The sequence below is a fragment of the Salmo salar genome, chromosome 25 (assembly GCF_965601325.2).
Source record: "Salmo salar chromosome 25, fSalSal1, whole genome shotgun sequence".
In the NCBI taxonomy this organism is placed as follows: domain Eukaryota; kingdom Metazoa; phylum Chordata; class Actinopteri; order Salmoniformes; family Salmonidae; genus Salmo; species Salmo salar.
Genome location: NC_138315.1, coordinates 5,861,132 through 5,885,093, shown reverse-complemented (window position 1 = coordinate 5,885,093; position 23,962 = coordinate 5,861,132). Strand labels below are relative to the sequence as shown.

General features: G+C 41.5%; 2 protein-coding genes across 3 annotated transcripts in view; one reads left to right on the top strand and one right to left on the bottom strand.

Annotated features, from left to right (window-relative positions):
- dnah7 (dynein, axonemal, heavy chain 7) overlaps positions 1–17,259 on the bottom strand; it is a 279,868-nt gene extending 262,609 nt beyond the window's left edge. Inside the window, exons 1-14 of one of the 2 annotated variants that reach the window (XM_082968848.1) lie at positions 16,866–17,259; positions 12,102–12,173; positions 11,767–11,869; positions 11,141–11,321; positions 10,902–10,992; positions 10,607–10,787; positions 10,351–10,423; positions 9,904–10,029; positions 9,605–9,724; positions 7,572–7,755; positions 7,319–7,498; positions 6,838–7,110; positions 6,221–6,348; positions 979–1,057 (exon numbers count right to left, since the gene is read on the bottom strand). In XM_082968848.1, coding sequence (XP_082824974.1) covers positions 979–1,057; positions 6,221–6,348; positions 6,838–7,110; positions 7,319–7,498; positions 7,572–7,755; positions 9,605–9,724; positions 9,904–10,029; positions 10,351–10,423; positions 10,607–10,787; positions 10,902–10,992; positions 11,141–11,321; positions 11,767–11,869; positions 12,102–12,173; positions 16,866–16,877 — 1,803 coding nt within the window. In that variant the 5' untranslated portion in view covers positions 16,878–17,259. The remainder of the gene's footprint in view (positions 1–978; positions 1,058–6,220; positions 6,349–6,837; positions 7,111–7,318; positions 7,499–7,571; positions 7,756–9,604; positions 9,725–9,903; positions 10,030–10,350; positions 10,424–10,606; positions 10,788–10,901; positions 10,993–11,140; positions 11,322–11,766; positions 11,870–12,101; positions 12,174–16,865) is intronic. The other variant, XM_045707381.2, reaches the window with a different exon arrangement.
- Positions 17,260–18,526: 1,267 nt separating this feature from the next.
- The window catches only part of LOC106586018 (P2Y purinoceptor 8), a 43,988-nt gene continuing 38,552 nt past the window's right edge, over positions 18,527–23,962 (top strand). The window contains exons 1-2 of the mRNA XM_014172797.3: positions 18,527–18,575; positions 23,406–23,552. The gene's annotated coding sequence lies outside the window, so the exon portion shown is untranslated. The remainder of the gene's footprint in view (positions 18,576–23,405; positions 23,553–23,962) is intronic.

The window sequence follows — 23,962 nt, the reverse complement described above, 5'->3', positions numbered from 1 at the left end:
TCCTTTTCCTGTAGTCCACGATTGAGATCATGTCTTGTTTTGAGGTGTTTTGACTGATTTCATGTCAATGCTAATATGGCTAAAATTCGCTATCTAACCAACAACTAACAATGTATTTGAGAAACAATGAGTGGTCATTGTGCAAATGTATTTGTCTTTTCAATAAACATTGGAAACGAAATATAGCTTACATGTTGTCAACAATCTAAGCCAACCTCATCTGTTGTGTCCCATGGTTGTGCGCACATTGTTTTTATTGCGGTCCCGTGTGGCTCAGTTGGTAGAGCATGGTGTTTGCAACGCCAGGGTTGTGGGTTCGATTGACACGGGGGACCAGTACGGGAAAAGAATTTATGAAATGTATGCATTCACTACTGTAAGTCGCTCTGGATAAGAGCGTCTGCTAAATGACTAAAATGTAAATGTAAACAACCAACCTGTCATAAGCTGGTTAGCATAGCTAGCATACAGAAATTGTTGGTGGTAGTCAAGGTCGTTTTTAACCATAATACAGTTGATTGGTGACAATGACATAAGCATGCGTTGGGATTGACATCCATACAAGCATTTTACTCCAATTTTTACGTCAACATGGTGTGTATTTCACAAACAATAGCCTAAATGTAGGCTACTTTTTCTGGGGGGCAATGAGGAGATTCAGGATCTTTCCCCCACGTGTTTCCATTGCAATTCCATTGTTTTGGTCGAGTTCGATTAACCTCTTTACCGCAACTATTGCTATTGATTTTCTGTTAATTACCAAAATTACTCAAGATTCCAATAACTTTTGTTATTATTATTTTTTGATTATTCTTTTAGATACAAATATCAAATCTGTCAACAATCCTTCCTCCAAAGGACTGTTCTATAGTTTACATTCTGTGGAAATCCCCCAAATCATGGTATTTTATGTCTAGGTTTCGAATCACTCATGATACACACTACAGCAGCAGCAGCGAGTGTAACGGGGGACCTTACCTTGAGCTCCATCAGTTCCTGTGTGTTGGGAGGGGTGCTCAGTGCATTCTCTGCGATCTTCTCAAATTCATCACAGAGCCTGCAGTACACACAGGACACACACACACGCATGCACACACAGGGGATCTGGTAATTCATCACAGAGCCTGCAGTCAGACCATATTAGAGCGAACTCAGAGTCGTTGGCAGCACAGCCAGGCCAGAGCATGAAAGTCTGACTAGTGAATGATGGCACTTTACAGGGAGTTCTGAATGGTATTGGGATTTAAAGGTCAATAATGTAGCGCTATAACACTTGTTTTTGTAAAAGAAAAAATACTTGTTCACGAAGTGGGGTCAGCTAAGGTCCTGCGCTCTATTTGGTATTGGTCAAAAGTAGTGACGCACCGATATGACATTTTGGCCCGATACCGATATCCGACATTTTCCTTGACAAAAAAAAAAACGATACCGATAACCGATATTTAACATTTTAGCTGCCTTTTAAGCATTAACACACACGGACGCAGCGGTCAAAGGCACTGCATCTCAGTGCAAGAGGCGTCACTAAAGTCCCTGGTTCGAATCCGGGCTGTATCACATCCGGTCGTGATTGGGAGTCCCACAGGGCGGCCCACAATTGGCCCAGCATCGCCCGGTTTGGCCGGGGGTAGGCCATCATTGTAAATAAGAATGTGTTATTAAGTGACTTGCCGAGTTAAAAAAGGTTACAGACACAAGTTATTTTGTCGGCATTTACGTATGTCCCTATTACCAGTAAAACATAATCAAAACGGCAGCGTAGCCTAGTGGTTAGAGCGTTGGACTAGTAACTGAAAGGTTGCAAGATCGAATCCCTGAGCTGACAAGGTACAAAATCTGTCGTTCTGCTCCTGAACAAGGCAGTTAACCCACTGTTCCTAGGCCGTCACTGAAAATAAGAATTTGTTCTTAACTGACTTGCCTAGTTAAATAAAGGTAAAAATAAAACCTATTTCTTTCACTTACTTGCTGTGATGATTCGTTGTTCATTTGTTCAGTCATTTCATTCTCAACCAGGATTTCTATGGAACGCCGTTTGGGTCTTTGTGTCAAACAATATACTATTTAACACTATTTGACGTGTCAAATAAGCTTGTTGACCAATCTGGACCTGAATATGACTGCACGTCACATAATAATTTAAAGCATTCATACATTTTTTACGTAGTTATTACACACTGATTACACTATCACTCGTATTTCATATGTCACAACGATTCATCGATATGTATGCTATGATGCTGTTAACCTGTTGGGGCTAGGGGGCAGTATTGACACAGCCGGATAAAAAACATACCCGATTTAATCTGGTTACTACTCCTGCCCAGTAACTAGAATATGCATTTAATTATTGGCTTTGGATAGAAAACACCCTAAAGTTTCAAAAACTGTTTGAATGGTGTCTGTGAGTATAACAGAACTCATATGGCAGGCCAAAACCTGAGAAGATTCCATGCAGGAAGTGGCCTGTCTGACAAGATGTGTTTCATCTAGGCTGTTTTTATTGAAGATTTAGGATCTTTGCTCTAACGTGACACTTCCTACGGCTCCCATAGGCTCTCAGAGCCTGGGAAAAAGCTTAACGATATCGAGGCAGCCTCTGGCTGAAACACTTTATCGCGTTTGGCAAGTGGCCGCTCAGAGTACTGTGGGCTAAGGCGTGTGCCCGAGTCGACCAAATGCTGTATTTTTTTTCGTCTGTTTACCTAAATGCAGATTCCCGGTCGGAATATTATTGTTTTTTTTACGAGAAAAATGGCATAAAAATGGATTTTAAACAGCGGTTGACATGCTTCGAAGTACGGTAATGGAATATTTCGAATTTTTTTTGTCACGAATTGCGCCATGCTCGTAACCCTTATTTACCCTTTCGGATAGTGTCTTGAACGCACGAACAAAACGCCGCTGTTTGGATATAACGATGGCTTATTTTGGACCAAACCAACATTTGTTATTGAAGTAGAAGTCCTGGGAGTGCATTCTGACGAAGACAGCAAAGGTAATAACATTTTTCTTATAGTAAATCTGACTTTGATGAGTGCTAAACTTGCTGGGTGTCTAAATAGCTAGCCCTGTGATGCCGGGCTATCTACTGAGAATATTGCAAAATGTGCTTTCACCGAAAAGCTATTTTAAAATCGGACATATCGAGTGCATAGAGGAGTTCTGTATCTATAATTCTTAAAATAATTGTTATGCTTTTTGTGAACGTTTATCGTGAGTAATTTAGTAAATTCACCGGCAGTGTTCGGTGGGAATGCTAGTCACATGCTAGTCACGTGCTAATGTAAAAAGCTGGTTTTTGATATAAATATGAACTTGATTGAACAAAACATGCATGTATTGTATAACATAATGTCCTAGGGTTGTCATCTGATGAAGATCATCAAAGGTTAGTGCTACATTTAGCTGTGGTTTGGGTTTATGTGACATTATATGCTAGCTTGAAAAATGGGTGTCTGATTATTTCTGGCTGGGTACTCTGCTGACATAATCTAATGTTTTGCTTTCGTTGTAAAGCCTTTTTGAAATCGGACAGTGTGGTTAGATTAACGAGAGTCTTATCTTTAACCTCTTACATCTAGACGTTCCACTAGCGGAACACCTGCTCCAATATCCAATGATAGGCGTGGCGTGAATTACAAATTCCTCAAAAGTACAAAAACTTCAATTTTTCAAACGTATGACTATTTCACAGCATTTTAAAGACAAGACTCTCCTTTATCACACTGTCTGATTTCAAAAAGGCTTTACAGCAAAAGCAAAACATTAGATTATGTCAGCAGAGTACCAAGCCAGAAATAATCAGACACCCATTTTTCAAGCTAGCATATAATGTCACAAAAACCCAGAAGACAGCTAAATGCAGCACTATCCTTTGATGATCTTCATCAGATGACACACCTAGGACATTATGTTATACAATACATGCATGTTTTGTTCAATCAAGTTCATATTTATATCAAAAAACAGCTTTTTACATTAGCATGTGACGTTCAGAACTAGCATACCCCCCGCAAACTTCCGGGGAATTTGCTAACAATTTACTAAATTACTCACGATAAACGTTCACAAAAAGCATAACAATTATTTTAAGAATTATAGATACAGAACTCCTCTATGCACTCGATATGTCCGATTTTAAAATAGCTTTTTGGTGAAAGCACATTTTGCAATATTCTAAGTACATAGCCCAGCCATCACGGGCTAGCTATTTAGACACCCGGCAAGTTTAGCACTCACCAATATCAGATTTACTATTATAAAAGTTTGATTACCTTTTGTTGTCTTCGTCAGAATGCACTCCCATGACTGCTACTTCAATAACAAATGTTGGTTTGGTCCAAAATAATCCATCGTTATATCCGAATAGCGGCGTTTTGTTCGTGCGTCCCAGACACTATCCGAATGGTAAATCAGGGTCGCGCGCATGGCACAATTCGTGACAAAAAAATATTCTAAATATTCCATTACCGTACTTCGAAGCATGTCAACCGCTGTTTAAAATCAATTTTTATGCAATTTATCTCGTAAAAAAGCGATAATATTCCGACCGGGAATCTCCTTTTCGGCAAACAGAGGAAAAATCACAAAGACGGGGGCGGCCAGGGCACGCGCCTAAGCCCACAGTCCCTTGATCGGCCACTTGAGAAAGGCGTTAATGTGTTTCAGCCTGGGGCTGGGATGACGACATTCAGGTTTTTCCCGGGCTCTGAGCGCCCATGGAAGACGTAGGAAGTGTCACGTTAGAGCAGAGATCCTTTGTAAAAGATAGAGATGGCAAAGAAGTTCAAGAAATGGTCAGACAGGCCACTTCCTGTAAAGGAATCTCTCAGGTTTTGACCTGCCATTTGAGTTCTGTTATACTCACAGACACCATTCAAACAGTTTTAGAAACTTTGGAGTGTTTTCTATCCAAAGCCAATAATTATATGCGTATTCTAGTTACTGGGCAGGAGTAGTAACCAGATTAAATCGGGTACGTTTTTTATCCAGCCGTGAAAATACTGCCCCCTAGCCATAACAGGTTAAAATGGTGTAAAATAGTCATATGTTTGAAAAATTGAAGGTTTTGCATTTCTAAGGTTTTTGAATAACGCGCCACGGGATTGCACTGGCTGTTACGTAGGTGGGACGATTTGGTGCCACCTAGCCCAGAGAGGTTAAAGTTGTCTCGCGCACCTACAGTGCTGGTCATAAAAAGAGCTAGCTAGCTCATGGATGCAAGCAAACGAAATAATCTGTTTCAGTAGCTATAGTTAGCTAGCTAACTATATAGCTAGGTGTCATCATCTAAAATAACCCTAATTTATAATACAGTTCTTATTTGATTAATGGTGGTCAGACCCATCTATGTGAAGCTAGCCACAATAAGGATTAGCCACAATAGTGGACTTTGCGGTTAAACTTCATAAAAGTATGGCATAATTCTACTATTTGTATTCATTTGCAACACTGTCAATTACATACTTTTATTTTGAAGGCAAACCACAAATTCCACTATTGTGCCTAGCTTCACAACACATAGCCCGGTCCGGTCGAGCCTCACGAGCCAGATGAAGCTAGCTGGCTGCTTATAACGTTAGCTTTGGGCTGGCTAGCTATTTATTTTCATGAACTGAAGTTCAATTTCAGTAGGCGAACAACAAGTGGCAACTCAGCTAATACTTACTCACAAGGATTCCTAAATCATTGCTAAGAATAATGAAAATGACTGCAGTTTTTACTGGTCATTGTTTTGAATTCCATTATCTTGGCTTTAATGGATTTTGCCTTTGAGTTGTCTCATTAAAATGTTGTTACTCTTTCAAATGACTGCTTGACTTTTTGACTGCTCGATCCACACAGCAGACATTGTGGGCTAGTTTAGGAATGCTGTGTTGCAAGTATCGGGCAACATTTATATAGGTATGCACGTCAGCTTTGACATCGGTTTTTCACATGGGGCGTTAAACTAGACATCGGCCGATACCGATGATGGCATTTTTAGCTAATATCGTCCTATTCCGATATGTTCACCGATATATCGTGCATCCCTAGTCAAAAGTGAGAAGTTTGATTGCAGAACGTATTTTTATGCCCAATGTATTTCCTGAGGAGAACCACTCTGACAGAGCACTTTCTGCAATGGCCTCAGGGATGATTTTTGTGTGTGATTTGTTCAGGCCTAAGGTTCATTCTGAGAGAATGGGAATCTTCACAGGGTAGAAAAGTTACTCACTTCTTGTTCATTTCCTGGTGGTTTTCCAACATATGTGTGACCAGATGTTGCCGCAGTCCCTCGGCACGCTTCACCAGAGCACGGACCAGTTCGTGGCAGTGCACTTCAAACATACCCAGGCGCACCACCTGTTGTGCACAATATGGCAGGGAAGAGAATATACTGGAAAATCTCTATTGCAAATAATGTTTGAATGACCAGAGCTTGTTAACAATGCTGCTTGAAACTGGTGTTGTAACCCTAAATCCTAGCAACACTTTATCAAGCTCAATACCAACAGTGGTTGCAATAGCCCATCACTGCTCAAAATGACTGCAGTGAAGCATATCCTCCAAACAAATCCAAACAGTCCATACCCTCAGGCACCCAGTATCTATTGAGTATATCCCCATTTCATATATTTACCATTTCCCAGGCCTAAATGTCCTCAATAAAGATAAAATGTGTTTCACCTTCCTTAGTTGAATTTACTTTTGAATGTAGGCATACTTATTTTACGTAACTCTGTTAAAGAGGTGTATGGTGGGAAGGGGGAGGCCAAAATGAGCAATTCAACTTCCATAGGGTAGCTTTAAAATTGACTAAAATGTAACATTTGGTCTAAACTAGATCCACACCTTACTGGAGCTGTACTGGATCTCATCGGCCAGCTGTTGGTAACGGGTGACCTCCATCATGATCTCCGGGAAGGAATGCTGCTCGTGGAGGAACTGCTCCACGTCATCCTGGGCCTGCTGGGACACCAGGGGAGCGTACTTGTCGTAGAGTCGCACATGGTCCAGAGGCCCGGCGCTCTCCTCCCAGATTACCCTCCTCACCTCCTCCTGCTGGGCCTGTATGATCTCCGGGAGGACGATGGGCTTGAGTGTGCCCCCGCTCTGGCAGCCCGGCTTGGGAAGAGTGTTGTAGGATGGAAGGTGGATGAGGTGATATGGTGGATGTTAAGTCTTATACTCGTGCAGTAAATTGTGAGGGTAAGTGACAGACACACAAACACAGTAGGATCTCTACTTCTTCAACTCAAGCCAAAGAGATACACAGTGGCACTGTCATCCCAACACACAGACACACACACACACACACACATATATATATTACCCATTCTGAGTAGAGCTTGGTCTCCACACGCGGCACCAAGCTGATGGATTTCAGCATGATGTCGTAGACGTTGAGAAGGATGACCTCAAAGTCTTTGAAGTCAGGCTCAAACTTGATGTCATTCTCATCCAGGATCAGACGCAGGACAAAGCCAGGGTGTTCATAGGCCCTCACCGAGTACTGGGAGATAGGACCCCAAAATCAAAATGACTGGTATACGCTGAGCGTGCGTGTGTGTGTGTATTGTAGTTACCGGGTCCTGGGAAATGAGATGTGTGTAATCCTGGATGGACTCCAGTGCTAGACTCTGGAGCTGTGAGGCCATCAGGGCAGCCACACAGTTGAAGAAGGACTGCAGTTTGGCTGCGTTGGTGTTGCTGGGGACCAGCTTGCGTTTGTTCCCCTGGTAGTAAATGTGCTGAACTTCGGGAAACCACCTGTTCATAAGCACAAAGTTAGGGTATAGGATAGAAATGGAAGACAAGACATAGCCCGGCTAAGATACTACTTTTCACTGACATGCCACCTCGAAAGCCTGCTACAGTTATTTTTAGGTGTTTGGTTGTATCAAGCACAGGAGGTTGGTGGCACCTTAATTGGGGAAGACGGGCTCATGGTAATGGTTGGAGCGGAATAAGTGGAATGGTATCAAATACATCAAACACATGGGGTGTTTCTCAATATGCATTCTACTGTGCTCCACACTCTCATGCTCTGAGTGTAATCTCCGACGATGTTCTCTTGAGTAAGTTCTTGTGAGGACGAACATTACATTTCAGAAGCACTCGCACTCCCCCTACTGTATTACCTCACGTTTCACCTCCCCATTCACTGAACCTTCTTCCAGCCAGGACAATGGCAACAATAGACGAAACAAGATATACACAAAGCAACCGTTTTACTTCATAACTATCAGCTAGCTATATGTGAATCGGAATAATCTATCTAGTCAGGTTGTTTAACAAGTAAAAATTAACTAAAACGAATATTATGCAAGATAGAGGACAATTCTTCGTGGCTTTCTGGCTAGCTAACAGTAATAGCTAGACAGTTAGCCCTATTGACTCATGGCTTTGCGATCTACGGTACATAGGCAGGTAAACATGCCAAAACTAACACAGCATGTATTTATTAACGTATCAAGATAAAATATTGTTGTCAGGCAACGTATGACGTGAATAGTCAGCATTTCATTATTGCTTTAGCTCATATAATGTTCGCCATTGTATTCAAGAAATCGTGCGTAATTTTTTACTTTGCTGCGTCATATTTCTTTGCATACTTTCCGTTGAAGCTTGCGTCGATGCATGCTTCAAAATATTTACAAACGAAGTACGCTTCTCGAATGCGTGCTCCATTTCACGTACCTTGATTTTTACTCATACTCTGACCCTGCCATGCCCCAATTTGCGTGCTCAGAGCACGGTAGTATGCATTTTGAGAAACACCTATGGTTTCCATGTGTTTGATGCCATTCCATTTGCTCCTTTCCAGCCATTATAATGAGCCGTCCTCCCCTCAGCAGCCTCCACTGGTGTCAAGTGTTGGATTATAGCTAGAAATATGCTTATTCATGTTGACATATTAGAACTTAGAACTTATTTGATTGCTCTATAATGAATGTATATGTTGATGTCAATGGAGGGATAACAACTAGGTGTATGGAAAGTTACTGAGTGAGGAAGGAGGAGTGCAGAGAGCTTACATTCTGTTAGAACATGTTATTGTTAAATCTCAAGGATCCTATAGGGAGAGGAAAATGGTAACCGTCTGGTTTCAGTAACAGATAAGGTAGGACAGCAGTGAATTAAGAAGGAGTGGGGATTCGGGCCGAGGTCTGGTCAGATGAAGTGAGAAGGAACAGTCACCACTTAAGGTCTTGCCTAGCAACAGAGATGTATTGGCTGTCTAGAGGTGCAAGGAGTGGACTCCGCCTAGGAGGGTATAAATATATGTGCTTGTGTAAAAGTGTCTTTGTCTTTGCAGCCTTTTGACCCAGTGGGTGAATAAACATGGTTTGAGCTTTGACTAGTTGTCTGTTAGTTTTTCACTCTGTTTGTCAGAACCTAACAAAAGTCAATGTGAAATTGCTTGCTAGTTAGCAGTGCACTTGTAGTATTCATCCTGCAAGTGACATCAATCCTCCTGAGACCTGAAGTAGTTGTTCCCTTTTTCAGCAAGGGATATGGCTTTTGTGGGGTGTCAGGAAATGTAAGTGTAAAGTGTTAGTATGCAGGTCACTGGTTCTAGCCCAGTGGGGACCAACTCTATTACATGTACTCATACTTTTTGAGGAGGATGTCCTTGGCACACTCAATGTGTCTGGTGACTAGATGCTGGAAGATGGAGAGCTCCATGGACTCCTGCCTGTTCCGGAACTCCTCAACATCGATGAGACGCATCTTCCTACAAGAAGAACGCAGGGGGTGAGAGACTAAAGAAAAAGAGAGGCAGACATAGAGCAGAAAAGATGGCAATACTGAATATAAAGGCTTGGGACAGTGAAAGAGAAGAAAAATATAGAAAGAAATAAGACTATGAGAGTAGGATGGTAGGATAGATGGATATGATAGAAGTGTACTCACTTGAAAGACACATGCCACAGGTCCAGCACTGACAGCATAGTGGGGTTGATGGAATGCAGCTTGTCTCTCATCCTCTTTTGGGCATGAAGGAATGATTTGTTCCATGGTTTAGGGACCACCTCCATTCTTAAGAGTGAAAATGATATACAGCAAGGAATAGATGATAAGAAGTTTAATATTTTTAAGAGGAATACAATTTGACAAAAAAGACTAGTCAGAACATTTCAACCAACATGGTCTTCATCAAGTAACTGAAGACCATGACGGTCAAAATGTTGCTTTATTAAACAACCAAGTTCGGGAGGAACAAAACACTAAGGAGAGATTCCTTTTTTTCTATAGGCAATTAATCTGAGTTTATGTGGTTTCTGTCCATGTAATAGGACCAAGTGTGTTTCAAAGTACTGCACACATTGTCACATTCTCTCTCCATTATATGGGACTTACTCAACTCTGTGAGGAGGAACATCTTTGACCTTGTCTTCATCGTTTTCCCTCGGGTCCCGAAGTACGAAATCCACTGCAAACAGCAACAACAAAACAACATGACTAATTAAAAAGCAAGACTGCAGCAAAAGACAGAGAGAATAATAATAGATATGCACATTTTAGAACAGAATCTAGAGAAAAATCTGAGTCTACAGACAGATATGTCTTAATGATAATTTAAAGCACAAAGATGGGTTCATGTTGGGTTAGGTACCGATGGCTTTCTTCACACTGAGCAGGTAGTCCTCCTTCATCTCGTCTGATAGCAGCTCTATGGTCCTAGTCAGCCTCTTCAGGTGAGTGGGCACCAGGTCCAGAACATTCTCCAGCCAGGAGTCCTCCATGGCTGCCACATGCTCTGTGTCAATCCCATTGCGGATGTAATAGTAATATCTCTGACAAGGTGGACATAAAAAGATAAGACACATTAAAGAGCTAATCCACAGTTGCTACATTCATTTTTGGACCTATTAATTAACAATATATACCAAAATGTCACCTTCCCTTACCAGGATATCCTTCTCTGTAGCTGTAGGGGACCCACAGGTAGGGGGCTGACTGTCCTCCACAATGGTTTTGCCACTGGCAGACTCATGCTGCCTGAAACACAGGGTAATTTGGTGAAAGGAGAATGTTGTATTTCAGTGAAAAGTGCTACCGAACGTCGGGTGAGTCGGTGTGTGGATGCTTGGATGGATGGAGATGAATAGGCAACGTATGGATTGATTGATTATTTGATTGGACTCACAGGATTATGCCGACCAGGGCACTGCGGAACTGCTCCCGGTCTTTTTTGGGCTGAGTGTGGCTACTGCTGCGATGTTTGGAGGACTCTGATGACAGGCCAGCCTCTCTGCTCTGGGAGTCCTCCAGGCCTCTGCTCAGGCTCTGGTAACGCCTGGTCCCCGACCCTCCACCCAGCACATCTCCTACAGTGGACAGTGGAGACACGTCATTATAGGTCACATAAGACACTTAGGGGGGATTATAAAGCATAATATTGCCTTCTCCACACAGTTACAGTGGATGGACTTTATCATATAGGTCACAAAGAAACATATGGGGCATTGGGGTGATGGGATTATATTCCACGCAGTTACAGTATGTGAGGCTAAGAAAAAAACATGGTGAGGGAAGTCCGTTATAAAATCCATAATTTCTTTACCACTCAATTTACAGTTTGTGGAGGGTGTGTGCATGTTCAAAAAGTATTGATGTTATTGTAAGGAGCTATGTCTACTCATTGATTGCAACATACAATATGCTGTTCTCCATTTGAGTCACCTTTGGTTAATTATATGTTTTGAAAACTATAATGAAGTTGGAACTATGTCCTATTTGCTACAAGCCTATATCAGTGAGAACATAACTTACTGGACAGTCTAACTGCCGCCCCAAAGCCATGGGACTCTCCTCTGACTGGCGGCTGCAGGACAAAGGCAGGAGCTGTCTCCTGCCACTTGGGTTTGGAGCGGATCTTTGAAGACAGATATAATTGAATAGTTTAGTGCAAAATGAGAGAGTATGGGACTAATAACTTAAAATAATTGGAAATGTAACAATTAGATTGTAACTCAAGTAACTAACACACTTTATATGAAGCAAAACCAAGACATTATGCTTAGCCTATAGTGGACAAACTCATCTGTAACATAGGCTTACTGGTTAGCAATTGCCAAAGCCTGGGAGACTGATGTTAGGCAGCGTACCTGTGGAAGTTGTGGTAGGAGGCGGTTTGGACTGTCAGGGATCTTGGGCAGCTTCTTATTATGCAAAGACTTCTGTGAAGAGAACGTTGAACATTGTCATTTGGACCTAGGTGGCTAGCTGGAGATGACAAATGTCACTGATTAACAACCAGAAATTATTCAGACCCCTTGACTTTTTCCACATTTTGTTACATCCTTTTTCTAAAAAAATTCTAAATGTTCCCCTCATCAATCCACACAATACCCCATAATGACAAAGTGAAAACAGGTTCTTCAAAATGTTTGCAAATGTATTAAAAATAAGAAAAGAAAATACCTTATTTACATAAGTATTCAGACCCTTTGTTATGAGACTTGAAATTGAGCACAGGACTCTCAGACCATGAGAAACAAGATTCTCTGGTCTGATGAAACCAAGATTGAACTCTTTGGCCTGAATGCAAAGCCTCACGTCTGGAGGAAACCTGGCACCATCCCTACGGTGAAGGATGGAAGCATCATGCTGTGAGGATGTTTTTCAGAGGCAGGGACTGGAAGACTCGTCAGGATCGAGGGATAGATGAACGGAGCAAAGTACAGAGAGATCATTGAGGAAAACCTGCTCCAGAGCGCTCAGGACCTCAGACTGGGGCGAAGGTCACCTTCCAACAGGACAACGACCCTAAGCACACAGCCAAGACAATGCAGGAGTGGCTTCAGGACAAGTCTCTGAATGTCCTTGAGAGGCCCAACCATAGCCCGAACTTGAACCCGATCGAACATCTCTGGACAGACCTGAAAATAGCTGTACAGCGACACTCCCCATCCAACCTGACAAAGCTTGAGAGGATCTGCAGAGAAGAATGGGAGAGACTTCCCAAATACAGGCGTGCCAAGCTGGTAGTGTCATACCCAAGAAGACTCAAGACTGTAATCTCTGCCAAAGTTGCTTCAACAAAGTACTTAGGAAAGGGTCTGAATAGTTACATTTGCAAAGATTTCTAAAAACCTGTTTTTGCTTTGTCATAATGGGGTGCATAGATTGATGTGAAATGTTAACAATTGTTTTAATACATTTTAGAATAAGGCTGTAATGTAACAAAATGTGGAAAAAGTCAAGGAGTCTGAATACTTTCCAAAAGCACTATATATACAGCTGAAGTCGGAAGTTTACATACACTTAGGTTGGAGTCATTAAAACTTGTTTTTCAACCACTCCACACATTTGTTAACAAACTATAGTTTTGGCAAGTCAGTTAGGACATCTACTTTGTGCATGACACAAGTCATTTTTCCAACAATTGTTTACAGACAGATGATTTCACTTATAATTCACTGCATCACAATTCCAGTGGGTCAGAAGTTTACATACACTAAGTTGACTGTGCCTTTAAACAGCTTGGAAAATTCCAGAAAATTATGTTATGGCTTTAGAAGCTTCTGATAGGCTAATTGACATAATTTGAGTCAATTTGAAGTGTACCTGTGGATGTATTTCACGGCCTCCACATATTACGGCAAGAACAGTTCAAATAAGCAAAGAGAAATGACAGTCCATCACTACTTTAAGAAATTAAGGTCAGTCAATGCAGAAAATTTCAAGAACTTTGAACGTTTCTTGAAGTGCAGTCACAAAAACCATCAAGCGCTATGATGAAACTGGCTCTCATGAGGACCACCACAGGAAAGGAAGACCCAGAGTTACCTATGGTGCAGAGGATAAGTTCATTAGAGTTACCAGCATCAGAAATTGCAGCCAAAATAAATGCTTCACAGAGTTCAAGTAACAGATGCATCTCAACATTAACTGTTCAGAGGAGACGGCGTGAATCAGGCCTTCATGCTCGCTTTGCTGCAAAGAAACCACTACGAAAGGACACCAATAAGAAGAAGAGACTTGCTTGGGCCAAGAAACACGAGTAATGGATTTTAGACAGGTGAAAATCTGTCCATTGGTCTGATGAGTCCAAATTTGAGATTTTTGGTTCCAACTGCCGTGTCTTTTTGAGATGCAGAGTAGGTGAATGGATGATCACCACAGGTGTGGATCCCACCGTGAAGCATGGAGGAGAAGGTGTGATGGTGCTTTGCTGGTGACGCTGTGAGTGATCTATTTAGAATTCAAGGCACACTTAACTGCAGCGATACGCCATCCCATCTGGTTTGCGCCTAGTGGGACTATCATTTGTTTTTCAACAGGACAATGACCCAACACACCTCAGGGCTGTGTAAGGGCTATTTGACCAAGAAGGGGAGTGTTGGAGTGCTGCATCAGATGACCTGGCCTCGACAATCACCCGACCTCAACCCAATTGAGATGGTTTGGGATGAGTTGGACCGCAGAGTAAAGTAAAAGCAGCCAACAAGTGCTCAGCATATTATGTGGGAATTCCTTCAAGACTGTTGGAAAAGCACTCCAGGTGAAGCTGGTTGAGAGAATGCCAAGAGTGTGCAAAGCTGTCATCAAGGCTACTTTGAAGAATCTCAAATATATTTAGTTGTCACTTTTCTGGTTACTACATGATTCCATCTGTATTATTTCATAGTTTATGTTTTCACTATTATTCTAAAATGTATTAAATAGTAGAAATATAGAAAAACCCTGGATGTGTCCAAACTTTTGACTGGTACTGTATATATACACATATATACCAGTTATTGGGCAAAACATTTTTTTTTTTTAATTAAAAAATAAAAGATATATATATATATATATATATATATATAAATAAATAAAATGATTATACTTTATTAATCGAAAATCAAAAGAAATGCATAAAAAATAAGTACACCGCTAGTTTCAATAGCTGGTGTTGCGCCCTTTGGCTGAAATAACTTAATGTAACTATCAGTCTTTTACATTGACTGGGAGGAATTTTTGGCCATTCTTCTTTACAGTACTGATTCAATTGGTGTCATGTTCGAGGGCTTTCTTGCCAGCACGGCCCGCTTCAATTCCACCCACAGCATTTTGACAGGATTGAGATCTGGGCTTTGACTCGGCCATTCCATAACCACACATTTCTTATTTTTGAGACATTCTGTTTTAGCTTTGCTTGTGTGTTGTGGATCATTGTCCTGTTGCAAGATCCACGTTCGGTTCAGCTTCAGCTTTTTGATAGATTGCCTCACATTCTCCTCAAGAATTCTCTGGTACAATATGGAATTCATGGTTGACTCAATGATGGCAAGTTGGCCAGGCCCTGAGGCAGCAAAGCAGCCCCAAACCATAATGCCACCGCCTCCACACTTTACTGTTGGTGTGAGGTTCTTCTGTTCCAAGGCAGTGTTTTGTTTTCGCCTGTCCAGATCACATTGTTCCAGTAGTTTGGTCTTTACCCAGGTGTTGTCTGGAGATGTCAGTTGTGTCTTGATATTCTTTTTGAGAGCAGAGGCTTCTTCCTTCCTGACCTCCCATGTAGGCTAAGTTTGTCCAGTCTCTTTCTGACAGTTGACTCATGCACTTCGACATTGATTGTGGCAAGAGAGGCCTGTAGATCCCTTGATGTTACCCTGGGGTTCTTTAAAACTTCTATGAGCATCTTTCGGTCAGCTATTAGGCTGAATTTGGTGGGACGACCTGTCCTAGGTAGATTGCCAGTGGTCTGGAATTTTCTCCATTTGTAGATGATCCATCGGACAGTGGAATGATATACTTCAAAATGCTTGGAAATGGATTTGTAATTCCTCCCAGACTCGTGGGCATCAATCTTTCTTCTCAGGGCCTCGGATAGGTATTTTGATAGTGGCATGATGTGTTAACACACACCCATATGGTTAAAACCAACCAGACGAAGTTGCTCTCTGATGATTTTCTAATCATTTGCACCTGTTTTGGTGCACCTGATTCTAATTTTAGCCATTTTATGTGATGGTAAAGGTAGGGGTGTACTAACTTGTTCCTATAAAGGTAAAATTGACCTTTTATTTTCAAAAACTATTTCTCGCTGATATGAAAGATACGTTCCGACCTTATATTTCCAAAACTGTACCGCAAGTGATGCAGGTTAATGTTCAGAGCAAGTGTTGGCGCACTTAACAAAACTCCCCCAGCCAGAAGACGTCAATTGTTTTCAGGATTCAATTTCAACCACAGGATTATGTCATCATGGTAACCAAATTTTAACATAGACAAACCTTGTATAAAATGTTTAATTTGTACCTTTAAGACAACGTCAGATCTTCAACGTTATGTACACAATCAGAAAAAAATAAACAATAGGCTGGGAGGCACCTCTTACTGGAGAATGTGCCTATCTAAAGCTACCTTTTGGTCTCCCATCTATGGTTTTAACCAAGCCCAGCCCTGTTTAACGTTGATATTTGCCAATGAATATTACCAATATGAGAATGATTGAGTCATGCCAAAGGGTATGTTTAACAGAGGAGCAAATGAATAACCAAGCCCAGCCCTGATGCTATTTACAAAGTCATCAAAAGCAATTGTTTCAATTTAACACAGGATTCAATCCCCCCAAAAAAATATACAAAACGGCCTCGTGGTTTCAAGCACTGGTTGATTTCAAATGTAAAGATATTTAGTGAAATTGAATTGTTTGGTTGTCAACACAAACAAATATCAACATTAGAATGAGTGTGTGTCTTCTACTTGGACAGTTCCATCTGTGCCACTGACTTAGTCTGGCTTTAATTCCAGTTTGTCTATAAATTAATAATTGATATGTTGGATTTCCGTCTCAACCAACTTTTTCCGTTCAGGTTCCATCTCAACCAACTTTAGTAACTTAGCTTAACATTATGTGGGTCATGTTAGAGCAAACTCACCTGAGTTTCCATGTTGCAGAATGTAAAGAAATGATGTTTACCTCTACATACTAGTGATTGCCCTATTTAAACAAATGTAAACTTTGTAAACTGTTTCAAGAACTGGTCGAAGTCAGCTAACGTTAGTTTAGAGGAGGTAACGTAGCAACGTTAGCAGCACATAAAATAATGTCACCACAACTTTCGCGAAACGCTACAACGAAGAAACCTGCATGTTCCTTCTTTGCAAAGCTAGCTAATAACTTTTTTATTTTACAAGTATCTAGCAATTGTTTGCCCATCAAATGTGGCGTTATCTGGTTTCTTTCATAGCTAAAATCAGCCAAGTAAGTATATTTCTCGACGGCGAGCTGTTGCCACTTGCCATTTTGGTTGCTAAGGAAGCGACGCGACATGCCTCCTCCTCTCTACCACGCCCATTCCTGTACAGGAGGCTTCAGGGCAATTCCATAGTAACGGAGTTACGCGAGACTCCGATTTTTAAATCAATGAGGGCGATTGTATGGTTGTCATTACAAGATGCAACTTGCATTGAATTTTAGTTGCTTAATGAAACACCCCCTTGCAGCTATACTAAGTAACTGATCTGCAACTTTGTTGCATCCAGTTTAAACTTTTCAACTTTGTGCAACTAATTGCAGCAACAGCCAATTAAAACAAGATGTATGCGAATTTGTGTACATGATTTAGCAGTCAATACATGTAATTTCGAGGAGAACACAAATCTCTGTTACAATAACCAAACGGTTGGATAAACAAATAATTTGCGAAACCACGACGTAATGCAACAAAAGACATGGGGTGAGTTTGGAATTCTCAAACATGCAGCTTCAATTTGATTGCCAGTTGCATGCCATTTTCATGGCGTTTGAGTTGCTTCATGTAACAGAAAAGTTGCTTGAGAGGATGTCACCAACTAAAATTGCGTTAAAGTTGCTTTGTGTAACCTTAGCCTGAGTGCTTCTAGTACAGGCTCTCCAACCCTATTATGGGAGAGCTAACAATACTCATGTCTGTGTTTACAAACATTGCCGCAAGAGAGCGATGCGCTCAAGTTGTTGGCAGAACAAGGGGGAGTTCTTATAGAACGCCAGCAAAAAAAGTATCTATTTAGCTTAATACGTTTGCGGGTCTATGGCGCTTGACTTGAGCCGGAGCATCCAGGAGCGATGTATATGTGGCCATATGTATTACATTTAAAATAAAATAAAATAAATTGTAAACATTAAATATAAAGTTGAAAATGTAAACATGATATTTTCGAGGAAGGGGGAAATAATGGATGTCTAAGTCAAAAACCAAACAATTTGAAAGCAAAATGTATAGAATTGTAAACAAAACAACGATATAAAAAGCAAAACCCCAAAACTTGCAAGCAAATAATTTTATGCAAAAATCATTTTCAGTTAAACTTTCCCAACAATCAGTTATATTGAATCCATTTGCCTACGCTCTTGCCTGCATTTACTACCTTCTGGTTAGCTACTCATATCTTTGATTTTTTTCAGTGAAGGGTGGGGTTTAGAAGGAGGCGTAGACAATGAGTCTCCATTGGTCCACTAGTTTTGGAGTGACGGTTCATCTTAACCCAATCAATTAACATGATAGACAGGATTCTTTTTCTATTGGCTACTTAAACAGATGGTCTGACGTCACCACTACACGCCAACTAACCATTTACAAACAACTGCCCAGAACATTGGGTAAGAGGTAATTTATATGTTTACCTAAGTAATTACATGGTTTGTCATTAAATATATTAAATCACCATTTTGAAGTACGTTAGTTAGCCAAATGTAATGACTCGCAAGATGCCATGCCTTTAACGTTACAGCTAGCCACTGCCAGCCGTAGGGAAAGGTTTGCCGTGAGTGAGTGAGTGAATGCATGCGCGTGTGAGAGAGTGAGATAAAACAGCAACAAACCTAAAAAGCTATTCCCATAACAATACCTGAAGCTTAGACCCAATCTCGCTTGATACCATGAAAAGTATTGTATAAAGATACACTTAATATACTGAATAAAAATCTAAACGCATCTTTGAACTTGTCTACTGAGTTACAGTAGGGGAAATCATACCAATTTAAATAAATTAGGCCCAAATCTATGGATTTCACATGACTGGAAATACAGATATGCATCTGTTGGTCACTTTTATAAAAACAAATGGGCCTCAGTATCTCGTCACGGTATTTCTGTGCATTCAAATTGCCATCGATAAAATGCAATTGTGTTCGTTGTCCCTAAAATATGCCTGCCCATACCATAATCCCACCGCCACAATGTGGCACTGTTCACATCAGCAAAAACTTGCCCACACAACGCCATACACGTGATCTGCTGTTGTGAGGCCGGTTGGGCGTACTGCCAAATTTTCTAAAATGACGTTGGTGGCGGCTTCTGGTAGAGAAATTAACATTAATTCTCTGGCAACAACTCTGGGGGACATTCCTGCAGTCAGCATGTCAATTGCACGCTCCCTCAACTTGAGACATCTGTGGCGTTGTGTGACAAAACTGCACATTTTAGTGTTTTTTTTATTGTCCCCAGCACAAGCTGCACCTGTGTAATGATCATGATGTTTAATCAGCTTCTTGATATGCCACACCTGTCAGGTGGATGAATTATCTTGGCAAAGGAGAAATGCTCACTAACAGGGATGTAAACAAATTTCTATGAAATAAGAGAGAAATAAGCTTTTTGTGCATATGGAACATTTCTGGGATCTTTTTTATTTCAGCTCATGAAACATATGACCTTTTTACATTTTACGTTAATATTTTTATTCAGTATATATTGACCCATGACAATATTGAAGTAGGTTCAGCGCTTAATTTGTCAATTGGGAGGTCCCGGAACACATAGTGAGTGCGGGGGGGAGAGTGCGTGTGAGAGAGTTATTACAAACTTGTTCTGTGAAGGTAAAGGAAAAGAATTATCCAACCTTAGTTTTCAAAACCTCCCACAAAGACTCCCCATGTCAAGTCCATTTAACTCCTGAGATTCAACTTCTATCTCAAAGCCATGCGCGGGCATGTGGATGTGATGTTTGTAAGAATTTGTAAGTCGCTCTGGATAAGAGCGTCTGCTAAATGACGTAAATGTAATGTAAATGTAATGTTTAGCCTCCTTCTAAGGCTGTTCTGAAGACTCTGGCTGTAGTGTCTATTTATTTTCTAATTTTGAGTGTTAACCTGGGTGTCCTCTTTAGCCTTGTCAACAAGGCTTGCTGCCACCAAATGTGCCTTGGTTCAGGCATGTTCAAAAACCTTTTTTTCTGAGGGCTCTTTACATCTGATGCATAGGATGTTCATTTACTATACATTCCACCCACTCTTTTGCTAGTTTAATCCCTCCAGTTGTTTCTAGACCAAAGCTCCATACATTTTTGCATGTTGTACAGCCCAACTTTGAATTCTGCATGACAAGCCAGGGGTTATACGTTTGCTTGTTCTTGAACCGCAAATTGCACCTGCTCCGAGCACTTCGTGGTGGAGGCACTGCCCCCCTCCACCCCAGCTCCCTGTCTCCCTCTCCCGCTGAGTCTGACTTGCTAGTGGAGGTGCCGGTGGTGATGCTGAACGGGCGGGATTAGCATCGCCATCAGGAACAGTTCGCCCCTCATTCGTCTCCTCCGGCACTAACACTTCACTGGCTCGTTATGGGTTCAATTCACCATCTATCTCTGGATTTTTGGACTGGAAAAATGTCAAACTCGATTGTCTTTTATTATCAATTTATTGTTTGGCTTTCCCACGACTCAAATTCAGTAGGGAGACAACTAGGCTACGTGACGTGATTACGGAGGGGCCACCTATTCACTAGCTGACCGCCACTGCCAAGACCTATGTCAAGATCAGTTACTTACCTCACTGACCCTCCCCATATTTACAAATAAGAGAGCAGGTCTGGAATCAGTGTGGCAGGATAGGATGATTACATAGAAGGATCACTGCGCTTTTACATGATGGTCTTTCTGGGGGGTGGGAGAAATAACGAGGAAGCAACTTAATTTAATGCTGATCGCTTTTATTAAAATGTTTACAGTGCGAACAGTGAAATAATTAATAAATCATGCCGCGAGAGATACCGAATCTGGGCAAATAGGTGCAAGAACAAACAAAGTCAATTCTGAGAGGTGCGGCTCAAATTAAGCACCGAGTACTTTACTTAACTATATAGTTTAGTCGGCAGGCTTAAGTTGGCTGACTAGCTAGCCAAATGGAGTGAATCTCAAGACACCACATCCCTGTAACTAGTCGCTGCCAGCCTATAGCTTGCCACTGCCAGCTTTAGGGTTAACCGTCTGTATGTATTTATTAAACCAAGTCTCGTCGAAAGAGGCCATTGTGATTTTAGTCCCATAACGTATGTCTCCAGTTAGCTAGCTAGGTAACGTTACTTGTATTGTTAATGTTGCGACAGTTCGTTTCTGGTATTATAACAAAATAGTCAGCACATAGTAACTTCTAATTTATCTGTACTTTAATTAATGCAAACACGTGTATGGCAAATATGTCGTTCGTATACGGTCTCTCTGTGACACTTCGCAGGGTAGACAGAGAAGAGAACGACACCTCCTTTGTTCTCTCTTTTATTTTCTGACAGAGATAGTTCCCGCTCAATGCTGGCCTGTCAGAGGGAGGAGGAGCGTGGTTTAAACTTGCTCCTCCCGTCGTCGGCGTGCAGGCTGATCCCAGCGTCGTCACGCACTTCCTGTTGTCGTACCAGGCAGTGATGCAACCCGTCAGGATGTTCTCGATGGTGCAGCTGTAAAACCTTTTGAGGATCTGAGGACCTATGACAAATCTTTTCAGTCTCCTGAGGGGGAATAGGGCTTGTCGTGCCCTCTTCACGACTATCGTGGTGTGCTTGGACCATGTTAGTTTGTTGGTGATGTGGATGCCAAGGAACTTGAAGCTCTCAACCTGCTCCACTACAGCCCCATCGATGAGAATAGGGGAGTGCTCGGTCCTCCTTTTCCTGTAGTCCACAATCATCTCCATCCGTCTTGATCACGTTGAGGGAGAGGTTATTGTCCTTGCACCACACGGTCAGGTCTCTGATCTCCTCCCTATAGGCTGTCTTATCGTTGTCTTTGATCAGGCGTACCACTGTTGTGTCATCTGCGAACTTAATGATGGTGTTGGAGTCGTGCCTGGCTGTGCAGTCATGAGTGAACAAGGAGTACAGGAGGGGACTGAGCACACACCCCTGAGGGGCCCCCGTGTTGAGGATCAGCGTTGCGGATGTTGTTCCCTACCCTTACCACTTGGGGTGCTCGTCAGGAAGTCCAGGATCCAGTTGCAGAGGGAGGTGTTTAGTTCCAGGGTCCTTAGTGAAGAACTTTGAGGGCACTATGGTGTTAAATGCTGTGCTGTAGCCAATGAATAGGATTCTCACATAGGTGTTCCTTTAGTCCAGGTGTGGAGTGCAATAGAGATTGCATCATCTGTGGATCTGTTGGTGCGGTATGCAAATTGGAGTGGGTCTAGGGTTTCTGTGATAATGGTGTTGTGAGCCCTGACCAGCGTTTCAAAGCATTTCATGGCTACAGACGTGAGTGCTACGGGTCGGTAGTCATTTAGGCAAGTTACCTTAGTGTTCTTGGGCACAGGGACTATGGTGGTCTGCTTGTTGGTATTACAGACTCAGACAGGGAGAGGTTGAAAATGTCAGTAAAGATACTTGCCAGTTGGTCAGTTTATGCTCGGAGTACATGTTCTGGTAATCCGTCTGGCCCTGCGGCCTTGTGAATGTTGACCTGATTAAAGGTATTTTCTCACATTGGCGGCGGAGAGCGTGATCACACAGTCGTCCAGAACAGCTGATGCTCTCATGCATGTTTCAGTGTTTAGCTCGTCTGATAGGCTCGTGTCACTGGACAGCTCTCGGCTTTGCTTCCCTTTGTAGTCTGTAATAGTTTGCAAGCCCTGCCACATCCAACAAGCATCGCAGCCGGTGTAGTACGATTCAATCAAGCTGGATTCCTTATAAGCTTCCAGGTTAGAGTCTCGCTTCTTGAAAGCCACAGCTCTACTCTTTAGCTCAGTGCGAATGTTGCCTGTAATCCACGGCTTCTGGTTGGGGTATGTACGTATAGTCTGTGACCAACAGATGCATATCTGTATTCAGTCATATGAAATCCATAGATTACGGCCTAATGAATTTATTTCAATTGACTGATTTCCTTATATGAATTGTAACTCAGTAAAAATGTTGTGTGTTTTGTATATGTATATCAGTTTCAATCTGTCAGTGCCATTGACTGGCTACTGACTGGCTAACTTGCTAGCTAGCTAATCGCTATCTCTTAGCTGGCTAGCTAACGTTAGCTATCATATTTTATCACAAGTATTGTGATAGCAAACAAATGATTTGCTGAATATTTTAAACAGTTATTTTTTGGTGATGACATTGCTGTCTTTTAATACCAATGTGTATGGCAATATAGTAGCGTCACTGTTCTGTAGCATGTTAGTAAGCACAACAGCTAAGGTAGAAACAATATGACTTCAAAGCAAAACTTCACTTTTGCAGATGGATACCCTTCCCCTACCCATGGTGTTTGAAGAGGCTGCATTGGGAAGAGGATGCCTCAACACCCTGAAAAGATGTTTGTGGTGCACACACTCATCACACTTTTTTTGAGTGATAAATAAGTGTATCATCTTCAAGCTTGATAAGGTAAGCAAATGCATGTGTTATTCTCATAAATGTAGCCAACACATTCATTCTTTGTAACAATTAGAATTGTCATTGCTTTAAACTAGCAGCGAGTTCATGATCATGTGTTGTTCCTCCTCTCTTTCTTTCTAGAAACAATCACATTTCAACAACAAAAATGTTGTCCTCCCCTGATTCAGAATATAGCATTTTCATAGTCATGGAACGCTTTGTTTAAGAGCTATTGAAGATTGAAATCTGGGTGAAAAATACATTATTATTTTTTTTTTTTTGTGTGTGAATTTTTCTCCATCCTACCTGATTCAGAATATATAATTTTCATAGTAATGGCTTGGTACAATAGCTATTGATGAGAGAATACCGAATATCGACCAAATATCCAATATAAAACACATTTTACCTTGGTTCCT